Source organism: Taudactylus pleione, unplaced genomic scaffold (assembly GCF_031769625.1).
Source record: "Taudactylus pleione unplaced genomic scaffold, aTauple2 ptg000129l, whole genome shotgun sequence".
Lineage (NCBI taxonomy): Eukaryota > Metazoa > Chordata > Amphibia > Anura > Myobatrachidae > Taudactylus > Taudactylus pleione.
The window spans coordinates 16,038,334-16,051,655 of NW_028284531.1; the positions used below are offsets into that span (position 1 = coordinate 16,038,334).

General features: G+C 41.3%; 1 protein-coding gene across 1 annotated transcript in view; it reads right to left on the reverse strand.

Moving 5' to 3' along the window:
• The window catches only part of ELL3 (elongation factor for RNA polymerase II 3), a 140,596-nt gene that overhangs the window by 21,621 nt on the left and 105,653 nt on the right, over positions 1-13,322 (reverse strand). The window contains exons 6-8 of the mRNA XM_088472892.1: positions 11,794-11,918; positions 3,043-3,157; positions 983-1,430 (exon numbers count right to left, since the gene is read on the reverse strand). Of these exons, the coding sequence (XP_088329018.1) occupies positions 983-1,430; positions 3,043-3,157; positions 11,794-11,918 (688 nt within the window). The remainder of the gene's footprint in view (positions 1-982; positions 1,431-3,042; positions 3,158-11,793; positions 11,919-13,322) is intronic.

A 13,322-nucleotide genomic window follows, 5' to 3' on the forward strand; every position in this document is an offset into this window, starting at 1 on the left:
CCCCCATGATGCATCAGGGGGAATCTGAGGAGCGAGCGCATGTGCACAGGAGAGGCTCAAAGATTAGGTTCATATTGGGAAGAGTCTCGGGAGCTTTTGCATGTGCAATCCAGGAGCCCGGAAGAGGAAGCTCTTCACTCACAATAAAAACCTGCAAAAGACATAAAAAACAAACAGGTACATGAAGGGGCCAGAGATTTTTGCCAGAATCCTAGGGGCCAGATGCAGTTTAAGAAAGGAGAGGGCCCATGTGCATACTCAGTGTGGGCCCTCTCCTTTCTGTCAGAGTAGTAGATTCTGTCTTGGTGCAAGAATCTACTGTAGATGCGCAGATCACTGGGAAAATGGTTGCCGTGCCATTTTCCATGGGATTTTTGCTGGTCTGCAGAGCTGGGCCGCTGGCAGAAGCAGGACTCTGGAGACTGCAGAGAGATGAGTATAATATATATGGGTGCAGGTTGTGCGGTGTGGACCCCTCTTGACTTAGGGGGCCGTGTGCACTGCACATCCTGTACCCATTATAGATACCTCATTCTAGAGACTGCCTGACCCCTATATCCACCCATGTCTACATGACTTACTAAACATATGGTTGCCAGATCATGCCTTTAATAAGGGACACATGAATTATACAGGTTATGTGGCTGATTAAAATCAGGTGAAATGGAGACTTGGGGATACTGTATATTTACTAAAGTGTGTGTTTTTAGAAGTGGAGATGTTGCCCATAGCAACCAATCAGATTCTAGCTATTATCTTCTAGAAGGTGCAAGATATGGTAAGTAAAATCTGATTGGTTGCTATGGCAATAGCTCCACTTCTAAAAACCCGCACTTTAGTAAATATACCCTTTGAAATCAGCCAGCCACAGAATCTGTGTATTTCACATGTATCCCTTATTAATGGGATGAGTTGACAACCCTAGTTTACAAAAAAAAATTCTGAATAAATTGTGTAATTTTCAAATAAATACCATCCATACCTTCTGGAGATGTGAGGCATCTTTCCAGCAAGATAGCTTCTTCCTCCCAATCATCCTCCTCTTCTTCTTCACCGGATTCCTGGTTTCTTTTCTCTTCTTTATGCCAGTTAGACCCATTGTTCACCGGGGAAACTGGCCTTGTGGTGTCTCTAAGCTTCACATTATCAGTGTCTGACCCATCACAAGGCTTTGTCCTTCTGTGTGTTTCTCTGTGATGGCTTCTCTGCAATGTTCGGTGTATATTTTGTTTTTTGTGACTTTGTAGTGAGAAAACACTTTGGTCATCAGACATCGGGCACCGACTTTTGGCACTCTCAGAACCTGTCGGGTGCCTAGAGTTGACCTCTGTGTGAGATGGGGAGATACAGTGTCGTTCGGGCGGATGACCATCTGGCGATGAGGATTTTATTCTTTTGTAATTCTCGTTTTCTGTACCTGCTGGACGTTTCTGAAAGCAAACACATAAACCGATAGGTGAAGTGTCGAGAACTAAGGTGAACAGGTATAGATAATTTAACATATCATTGATGTTTTGCATTGAAATAGGCTCTAAATTTTATGTAGTGTTCCCATAAGTCTAAACAAAAAACCGGAAGTCTTCATGTTTTTTTTTTCCTGGGTACCAGATTTGTTAATTCAATTGTTACAATCCTCTGTCCTTGTTTAGGTAAAAATTTTATAATGGCAAAAACTTTGCCTATCCTATGAAAGTGTTACATATGTCTTGTCGACATTTATTATGTCAACAAGCAGGAATGTCGGCACCAGGATGCTGTCAAGTTTGACATACGCATTTCACAGGTGGCGGCAGTACAACTGTAAATATTTGGATTAATCATAATTTTTACAGTTGTACTGCCATCATGCCTGAAAAGCTTAAAGGAGCATTTCATATTTGTTGATCTCCCGGCAATGGCGTTCTGGGGTCGACCTAGGTTGATAAGGCCACTACATTCCCCGGTCAGGCATGTTTTAGGTTATGATTATTTTATTTTGTACTTTGGCTAAAGAGATAAAGAATGTTTACATTTTATCTGTTTTCACATTTATATTTGATTAGCTGTACTTATTAAATATGTAGCCACATGCTCCCATGATTATTCAGTTTTACAATCCAATTATGGGTAACAGAAGCAGCACAGCAAATGGAACAAAACTAAAATATCTACTAGGATTGAATTTGGCAAACATGCTACATGTTCTGCTTTATATAAACAAACAGCCGCTCCAATACCCAGATGGTATCCATAGAGAAACAAACATGAACATATCTCCAACTCTGGCTCTGATGCATGGATGGACTGAGACTGGGAGCATATTGCTCCTGAAGTGTGTGCACAGCAAACATGCGTACATTTGCACTGTATACGCAGAGTTATGCATATCTTGCGATGCACAGGCCCACTGGGTGTACACTTAGCTGCTACTAGTCCTCTTCATTATCATCTTTACTGGGTGCAAAAGATACGCCTGGAAGTAGGTGTATCTACGCTAACTTTCTTCTGCATAGTTCCCACTTCCGCCGACACTCCCTCACTCAACTTTCTGTATGTGTCTGACAAGCCAGTTACCCTTCTTCAGTCGTAAGTGTAAATGCGATGCAAATGCGTACAGCTCTACAACTCCCGTATTTGTGTACAGTCAGCTTGGTGCTTGTGCAGTGTGAATATACAGCGTTACTGTTGCTCTCTGCAAACAAGCCCCTCTATATTCTAAGTTTAAAAAGATAAATTTAAATGTGACAATTGTCAACTGCACATCCATTTTTGTGTTGCTGCATTTTTGCTAACCCAATTTTCCCAAATATATATTTACGAATACATTTGTATAGGCTGGCAAAGGAACCTGTGTGTTAAGCAATGGCTCATAGAACAGCCATGGCTTTCACACCCTTTATGAGTTCCTAAAACCAAGCTAATATTTCAGAGGACAGATTTCAGATATACTTTAATAGATGTGACATATGAAAAACACACACTATTAGAGGGTATGAATTGTAGACAGTGGATATACAGGTTTCGCCCCAATGTTGAAGCCAGCTATATGAAATGATCACTTACAGCATCAGGAGGCCTAACCCGGGAATTACAGTGAGAAGATGGTAGGCTATGCTGTGTTCTCTCTCGCTCAGCAGCTGTCTGGTAATTCTGGGATGAAGAAATATTTAGATGCTTCCTACAACATTTAAAGAAGAAAAAAAACTAATGTAAGGCCAATGAGAGTAGACAGCCACAAAACTCAGCAGACTGCAGCTTTAATGTATATGGAAGCAGCTGTGCAATATCATCCAGCAAATATTGAAATACTACAGCAGACACCTACAGGAATCAGATGCCTCCTAATTGCGATCCAAGTACAGTGTCCGTAGACTCTGCATCAGATCACTATGGTCTCGATGGCAACACCGGCCAGTCTGAGTAAGCTTCAGCTTGTGAGGCCGGGAAATCTGTGTCCATCGAGTTTATGCGCAAATCTGAATCAGACCCAATATGCGAACAGACTTTTTTTTCTATGCAACACTGTATCTATTTATATATCTATAAAAAATGAGAAGAATTGGCACTCACCAGGTAGCTGACAAGAAAATTGGTTTTTAATTACCCATCTTGAGGGAGAAAGTGCATAGAGCCATAAAGTGCAATAGTCATAGTCTACGTTTCGGTCCTATGTAGGACCTTCTTCAGGACATCACAGCAGACATGTTTCAGCTTGAAAACCAAAGACAGACTAAATACCACCACCACTAGCTGACATATATACCCACTTCCATTAGGTGGAGCTCCACCCAGGCAAAACACAATGTATGCTGGGACATAGTCACTGCATATTGTAAACAACTAAACAAACATATCCCAGTCGACACTAAGATGATTTCCTTATTAGCAATGAGTCCCACCGCCCATAGAGCGTCGAGAACAACTTCCACATGGAATTAAACAACAGATATAAGAGAAAGAAAACGGCGCTATTACCGGAAGTTCCATGCGTTCCACAGCAGTGGGACGCATACCTACAACCGGAAGTCGCGCACAAATCATTGTCGGGAGTTAGTCAGCGCTATAGTTACAAATAGCGCTGACATTCTCATGGGGCTGTCATTATAATAGTGTCAGAGTGCCCAAAATGGGATCAACGTCATCTGCACATTCAGCAGCAAAAGTTTATTGCTCTAATGCCTTCAATGGCACATAAGGACCCAAACAATAGAGGGCATGCAGCACAACATATCTCAATAACACCCCCTGCTGGTCTGGAGGATAATACACCTACACACCACAGGGAATAAATGTTCAAAAGTGGGTTCTCATTTAAAAAAATATTATTAGCAATGCGTTGGTGTAGGTATATATGTCAGCATAAAACCAAACATTAAAAAAAATATATATTACAAAAATAATAATCAACAATAAAAAGTCATATATAAAGAAATGACCCTAAACAACATTAAATAAGGAAAAGGAAAAATGGGGACTTCCATAAATATATAGAAGCCCTCATTTCAAAATACCATCATTACAAAAAACAACATCATTTCAAAAAAACATTAAGTGGATTGGATTCATTAAGTCCCTTTGGAACTAGAGTGTCTAACTCAAAATTCCATCTTGCTTCACGTTTACGTAAGGCAACATCCCGGTCACCACCTCTTCTCAAAGCAGGGATATGATCTATCATCATGCATTTCATACTAGACACTGAGTGCCCAAGTTGTAGAAAATGTAGTGCCACAGGTTTATCTGTTCTCTGTGTCTCTATCGCCATTCTGATGGATGAGCGATGATTCGCCATCCGTTCTCTGAAGGGTCTCTTCGTCATCCCGACATAATACAACCCACATGGGCAAACTAGGATGTAAATAATAAAGTCCATAAGACAATGTAATTTGTGTTTTATTTTTATCCTTCTGCCATTGTGCGGATGAGCGAAAGTAGCTCCAGTCAATAAAGACCGACAAGTTGTACAGTCTGGACATCTGAAACATCCCATCTTCCGATTGTGCAGCCAAGTGTTCGTTTTTACTTCTGGTGTCATAGTTGGTCGCATTAAAAGATTACGAAGATTGGGACCACGTCGATAGGCACAAACCAGCGGCTTCTTGCCCAATGCTCCTAATTCACGATCTGACGTGATTATGGGCCAATGTTTACAAATAACTTTATTGGCATGATTAGAAGTTGCATCAAAGGTGCTTGTAAATAGCATCCTTGTCGGGTCCAATCTGGAATTTTCTGTCAGACCTATCTGTGAGTGCCGTGTTCTTGCCTTAAATAAACATCTACGTAAAGTCATGTCTGAATAACCTCGTTCCAAAAATCGCTGGGTCATCCCCGCAATTTGTGTTTCTGCTTGGGAAACTGAGGAATTGTTCCTAAAGATACGTAAGTATTGAGAAATTGGTAGACTTTCTTTTAATTGACTTGGATGTTGACTCGTAGAGTAAAGTAAGGTATTGCGATCAGTGTCCTTCCTATAAAGGGTGGTGCCGAGAGTGTTGCCATCACGATATATCGTGACATCGTGCGGGGATGACCCAGCGATTTTTGGAACGAGGTTATTCAGACATGACTTTACGTAGATGTTTATTTAAGGCAAGAACACGGCACTCACAGATAGGTCTGACAGAAAATTCCAGATTGGACCCGACAAGGATGCTATTTACAAGCACCTTTGATGCAACTTCTAATCATGCCAATAAAGTTATTTGTAAACATTGGCCCATAATCACGTCAGATCGTGAATTAGGAGCATTGGGCAAGAAGCCGCCGGTTTGTGCCTATCGACGTGGTCCCAATCTTCGTAATCTTTTAATGCGACCAACTATGACACCAGAAGTAAAAACGAACACTTGGCTGCACAATCGGAAGATGGGATGTTTCAGATGTCCAGACTGTACAACTTGTCGGTCTTTATTGACTGGAGCTACTTTCGCTCATCCGCACAATGGCAGAAGGATAAAAATAAAACACAAATTACATTGTCTTATGGACTTTATTATTTACATCCTAGTTTGCCCATGTGGGTTGTATTATGTCGGGATGACGAAGAGACCCTTCAGAGAACGGATGGCGAATCATCGCTCATCCATCAGAATGGCGATAGAGACACAGAGAACAGATAAACCTGTGGCACTACATTTTCTACAACTTGGGCACTCAGTGTCTAGTATGAAATGCATGATGATAGATCATATCCCTGCTTTGAGAAGAGGTGGTGACCGGGATGTTGCCTTACGTAAACGTGAAGCAAGATGGATTTTTGAGTTAGACACTCTAGTTCCAAAGGGACTTAATGAATCCAATCCACTTAATGTTTTTTTTAAATGATGTTGTTTTTTGTAATGATGGTATTTTGAAATGAGGGCTTCTATATATTTATGGGAGTCCCCATTTTTCCTTTTCCTTATTTAATGTTGTTTAGGGTCATTTCTTTATATATGACTTTTTATTGTTGATTATTATTTTTGTAATATATTTTTTTTTCAATGTTTGGTTTTATGCTGACATATATACCTACACCAACGCATTGCTAATAATATTTTTTTAAATGAGAACCCACTTTTGAACATTTATTCCCTGTGGTGTGTAGGTGTATTATCCTCCAGACCAGCAGGGGGTGTTATTGAGATATGTTGTGCTGCATGCCCTCTATTGTTTGGGTCCTTATGTGCCATTGAAGGCATTAGAGCAATAAACTTTTGCTGCTGAATGTGCAGATGACGTTGATCCCATTTTGGGCACTCTGACACTATTATAATGACAGCCCCATGAGAATGTCAGCGCTATTTGTAACTATAGCGCTGACTAACTCCCGACAATGATTTGTGCGCGACTTCCGGTTGTAGGTATGCGTCCCACTGCTGTGGAACGCATGGAACTTCCGGTAATAGCGCCGTTTTCTTTCTCTTATATCTGTTGTTTAATTCCATGTGGAAGTTGTTCTCGACGCTCTATGGGCGGTGGGACTCATTGCTAATAAGGAAATCATCTTAGTGTCGACTGGGATATGTTTGTTTAGTTGTTTACAATATGCAGTGACTATGTCCCAGCATACATTGTGTTTTGCGTGGGTGGAGCTCCACCTAATGGAAGTGGGTATATATGTCAGCTAGTGGTGGTGGTATTTAGTCTGTCTTTGGTTTTCAAGCTGAAACATGTCTGCTGTGATGTCCTGAAGAAGGTCCTACATAGGACCGAAACGTAGACTATGACTATTGCACTTTATGGCTCTATACACTTTCTCCCTCAAGATGGGTAATTAAAAACCAATTTTCTTGTCAGCTACCTGGTGAGTGCCAATTCTTCTCATTTTTTATATTTCATGGGCTGTTTTGTCCTTAATTGAGCACCCCCAAGTTGATTCTGGTGCTGCAAGTGCGGACACTCTGTATGATTATTTATATATCTATATATTAACTGTTGGAATTCATTTTGAGGCTGTACTTTGGATACAAAAGGACCAATCTGTATATATTTGTTAACCTCCTTGTTAGGACCAATAAATATAGCCTTCTAGTGCCTTATTAGGGGTCTGCTTTGTGTATGTATGTATGTATGTATATATATATATATATATATATATTATATTATATTAATGTTTGAACCCATTACCCTGGCACCATAGTTCTGGAAGGAGTCACAGTCCTTTACAGCTTGGATAGCCCTAATGGGGACTGACATTTTTACAGGCCCGATTCACCAAGGCAACACCACGCCATGCGGACCTAGCTTACAAGGACCTTATGACAAGGGAAGAGAAATTGTCCTGATGCTGGATGTCACTATTGCAGGGAAGGGAAGTATGCTCTTTGTCTCCCTACATTATCTGCAACAATCCCAGACTATGGCCATGGTACTGGTTAAATAATTTAGGATGGGGAGGGGGAGGGGGTAACACTTTTTTGAGACTTACCTCTTATTTAATTTTAAAATGTCATTATATGCATTTACACAGTATTTTGAGTTGCATACACCTTAAAGTACACGCAATCAAGATGCACTTGTTAGGCTGCAAATTTGCAGTAGTGATTTTAAACCTACAGGCCCACACAGGTAGCGTATTTATAATGGGTGCAGTACCTATATTATCTAAAACTTACCTCTTCGAGGTCCTGCGTCGGGTCTCTCAGCACTGCTCAAAAATGCCAGAAAAGGGCTGCCGTGGGCATTTTTCCGGTGTTTTGTGCATGCGCTGTCAGGAAATTGCTGGGAAAATGGTGGCCGTGCTCTTTCCCCGGCGATCTGTGCATAAGCAGCAGACTCTGGGCACACTCTAGTGCCCAGAGTCTACTGATTCTGTGGTGGCCGGCCAGCCGCGTCAGTCGGCTGCCAGCCGCCGGTGTGAGAGGATCGGGCCTGTGACGGGGGATGCACACGGGCCCCCTCTTCTCTAATTAAAACAAATGTGAGCCAATCCCTATTGTGTGAGCAATCTGTTTCAAGTACCAAATTTTTATCTTTAAAATCCTAATGTAGTTTACAAAAACTCATGAAGAATGAAATAATTATTTTTCTTCTCATACTCGTGTATCCAACAGTATTTTAAATACAGGAAATAGTGTAAAGGTAGCACATAATGGGATGCAGTCATTAGGTCTACAATAACAATGTCCACGTTCATAATGGCAACACCACAATGTTGACAGTTATGATGTCAACATTATTAAGATGTCGACAGAAAGTTTCCACGCCCATTCTGAGTAGCTATAGAGTTACTCAGAACTGCGATAATCGAATGATCTACGACTGATGCTATGTCTTTGTACACAGATAGTTGGATTGGCAAAGTCGCAGGTGAGCGTCTCAAAACATTCCTCAGTGTCTGCGACATTTGCATATTTACGCACAACTGCTACATTCAAGATCGCAGCAGTGATGAAATTAGCGTACAACTCTAAATCAGGTCTTTGCTAGCAAATCATTAATTTAGTTTTAAGCAGTGTCTGATTAACCATTAGGCTGGTTGAGTAGCAGCTTAGGTATTCTGTACTTGTGGGGCACCACGCAGTTGGCAACTGGGGAATAAAATGATGACCTAGTTCATACCATGTAGTAGGCGGTGGCTGCACGGCTTAATGAAAAAAAGAAAAAACCTTTTGGTTTTCCAGCAGTCCAGAGGCGGTGTTGAGGGAAGTACTTGAAGTTAATACCAGATGTCTTTGGCAATGTGAGCATGTAACTTACTGCTCAATCATTTATATACATTGTGTTACAGCACCATCTGGATAGCCTGAAGATCTGTATCCTATTATCTTCAGAGTCTTCCTTGCTTTCCCAGAAGTCAACTTCTCCCTTACACTCCACAAATATCATTAGATGCCAAGATCAAATGTGTCAGCTGTATAATCATTGTTTCTTCACCGTTAGTGTTCATTCTAGCACCCTGCACCTGTCACAACCTGTGCAGTTCCTCTTTCCTGTCTGGGGTGTCTCTCTCGGCTCTGGTGCTTCTAGTACAATCAGCTGAAGCAACAAACTGCTGGGATACAGACTAAAGTGTGCTAGAAGCCCCAGAGCAGAGAGCAACACCCCAGACAGGGAAGATTAACTGCATGGGTTGTGACAGGTGCAGGGTGCTAGAATGCACACTAGAGCATACATATGCACTGTGTTCTGTGTTTTGCAGCATTACAGGGGGCACTACAAGTGTATTAGCTTAGGGCATCCGGAAGCCAAAATCAGGCCCTGCTAGTAGTGCATACTTAAAGAATTGTAAACACCATATATAAGTGATAGCGATCTAACATCTAAACAGGCTGCTATTATTATTAGCATTTATTAATATAGTGCCAGTATATCCCACAGGGCTTTACAAATGGGGAAAAAAAAAAAAAACAAGAATGGGTATTTAATAAATCAGACATACAGATAAGAGGGCCCTGCTTGCAACTGTACTGTCATAGGAAACTAGGGACCGAATTCAATTCAGTGCGATGTTGAATAGCCGCGGGAGGGAGCTCCTGCAGATATTCAATTCAATGTGCTGTAAGTGTTGCCGGGAATGGGTTAAGTCAGAGAATGAAAGTTCTCGCGACTTAACCTGGATGTTAAGGCGCGGTAACCGGCATTTTCTGACTAAAGGGCCGGGCGCACGACTGTTAGCGCTGCGCTAAGGCGGCAAACAGCTGCGTGCCCGGCACTTTTGTCGGATTTCTCCTCACATCCCCAGGGGGTGCGAGAGGAAATTCTTTAGCGGCCCAAACAGCGCGGTCTATTGAATAGCTTTGGGGGCTCCCTCCCACAGCTATTCAACATCGCACTGAATTGAATTTGGCCCTAAGAGTTTGATAGATAAAGTTAAGTGCCATATATTGGAATCTGATGCAGCCAGAGGAAGAACGTGCTAAGTGGGGCTATATGATACTATCACACAACAGCAGTTGGTTTAGGTTCCAGAAGGAGATAAATATACATTTATGAACTTTGTAGAGGGGGTAATCAGATACAATATTTTAGGGATGTTAATAAATTGGTCCAGAGACTTGATAGCCTTGCCTGAAGAGGTGTGTTTTTGTGGAACGTTTGGAAGCTTGGGGCAAGTCTTGTGGTGAGAGGGATGGAACGCCACACAGTGGGTGCAACCCAAAAAAATCCCATAACCACGAATAAGAGCAGGTTATGAGTGAGGGTAAGCGTCTCAGAACAATGAGGTGTATGTTTTTTAAATTACTTTTTATGTTATAAGAAGTATTTATATTACAACTGAGCAGAGCAGCAATATTTTGCGAGGAAAATTAGTCTAGCTGCTGGTAAGAAGACCAATGAGAAAGGGATTGCAATGGAAAAAGAGATTGGGAATGCATGTATTTTTTGCATGGTCTTGTGTGTATTCCGGAGATGTTTCTTTGATGTATATAAAAAGACTTGGATGCAGATTATATTTGGGGGACAAAGTCAAGGATGACACCCAAACATAACTCCGGAACTACTTTGGCCAAGATTCTATATAGTACAGTTGAGAGGGTGTACAGCTCAGTAATACACCATGGGCTAAATGTAATAGACTGCGATTCGGCGCCGCTGCAGGAATACAATCGAGTATGTCCGTATTTTTAAAGCAGCAAGCATGTTAAAGGCTATACCAGCTTGGTTTAGTCTTTAACATGCTTGCTGCTTTAAAAATACGGACATACTCGTATGGATTCCCACAGCGGCGCCGACTCGCAGTCTATTACATTTAGTCCTTTGTGCCTGAATCAGAGGAGGATATTGGTGCAGTAGCAGCTGTGAATTTATGCTAATGCCACAACCGATGGGCATTCTACGGATACACCCACCGGCTTTGGCTCTAATCCACTGTGGTTCAATACAGTCGCACCTTCGAGTGGACATCGACCGCATATTCGGACATTAGAGCAACCCTATTGTTGCACAGAATGTCCAACGGGACATGGACGCCAGTGCTGATGGAACTGTGTCTTTCGACGCAGACTCTTACACAGACACGTCCACCGATACACCGCCGACAAAAGTCACTCTCCCCCCCCCCCCAGGCACCGCCCAGGAATGCCTTTCGAAATTGCATGGATCTCCATTCAATTCTGATATGCGTCCGCCAGCGGGCACCCAATGTTCTAAATCCATCCACCTCTGAACCAGGCCCCATGTGTGAAATAGCATGTGTGTGCATATTGTGAAAGGGAAATACTTGGAAACAATTAAATTCAAACAGAAATACATTTATATATCAATTGACGTAACTTCTTCAAGCTCACTTAGAGCCAGACCTGTATAAGCATCAGGAAAAACAAAGAGGACAATTCCAGGGTATATGGTAATTTGTTCCAGAATAAATAAGGTGATTGTCCTTCGTACCTTGAGACAATGCCTGCCAGATGCTGCCTCTCCTCTGGGGTATACCCCATCCATTCCTTTTGTACCTGACTATAAAGTTCCTCTCTCAAGCTGTACTTGCCATCTTTGGGGTTTAAGCATCCTACCTGGAATATATACAATGATACCCATATTACAATACAACAGTGAACTTCACGCATGAGGCAGCAAGACAACCGCTTTACTTACACTCTTTATATAAACTAGAAAAAAAAATCTAAATTACAGATTTAATCTCTTTAAATGTCAGATGATAAAATTCTGAAACTATATACCTCGGTCCTAATGTCACAATGTTCTTATAATAAAGGTACTGGATGAACAGAAGGTCGCTATGCATGGATTAAATAACTGGAATTAAACCTTTGCAGAAAGACATGAACACAAAATAAAAATTAAAATAATATGAAACGCTGTCTGTTCTGGATTGAAATCAGGATACATGAAGAAGTTAATCACTAGGGTGTATCTGTCCAATGTGAGTTTTGCATATTGTCAAGTCTTCACAAGCTGCTGAGAAGCCATTCCCAAATCACCATCATTGTTTTGTGCTGACACCATTGTTTAGCCACATTGATGGGACCAATGTAGATCACACCTCATTTTTTTCTTAACTTTTTAAATTAGCCGCCCACTTTTAGAAAACACAGCCACTTCTGTTGGGCCTATTTATACAGTTAATAAAAATTGCCAAATTTCAGAGATTTTCACTGCAGGATTTAAAGCAGCAATTTTATTTAAGGCAAAACACACCTGGTTTTGCCTTAGACAAAATTGCTGCTTTAAATCTGAGGTAAAAACCCCTGAAAATCTGCGATTTTGAAACAATGCAGCTTTATAAATAAACCCCTTAAGACTTGTTCACACATATCCCATACATACTAGGCTGATTTCAGATCTGGTGACTGAAAAGGCCATAAAATATGAGGGTAAAAGCTAATCAATCCACTAGGCGACCACAAGGGCTTAATCACTGAGGACCATAAAGTAGCAATTAGAATTTACCTTGACTTTTAAGATAAGGACTACATCTGAACTTTGGCAAGAACCTTATGGGACTACCAGAACCCTTCCCAGCTGGCAAAATATAAAAGATTATAAATGTACCAGTAGCCAGTTTGTGTTCACATATTCTAGGCAGACACCATATGTACACTCCTGGGTTTGTCAAAAACTTTAGATCATTGCCTTTGCTCTCTGCACTGCTGGATTGCACATTTGGTGACAAGCAGTTGGTGTACAGCAACTCGAATATGACGTACAGTTCTGTGCTGTTCTCATTTGACAATTTTTTATAAAAAACTGAATGCTTGTGCCACATGTTGAAGTTTCCAGTCAATTAATAGTTGCTTGTCTGTTTTGCGTTGACCTGCGATTTAATGCCCGGATATCCCGACCATTGAAAATGTGCTTCTTCCCAATCTTTCCCTTTACTGATCAAGTTACTTTGCTCAAGTTCCACATGGACTTCACCATAGACACTGTTGCAACTTGAACTGTCTTCAGGCCAC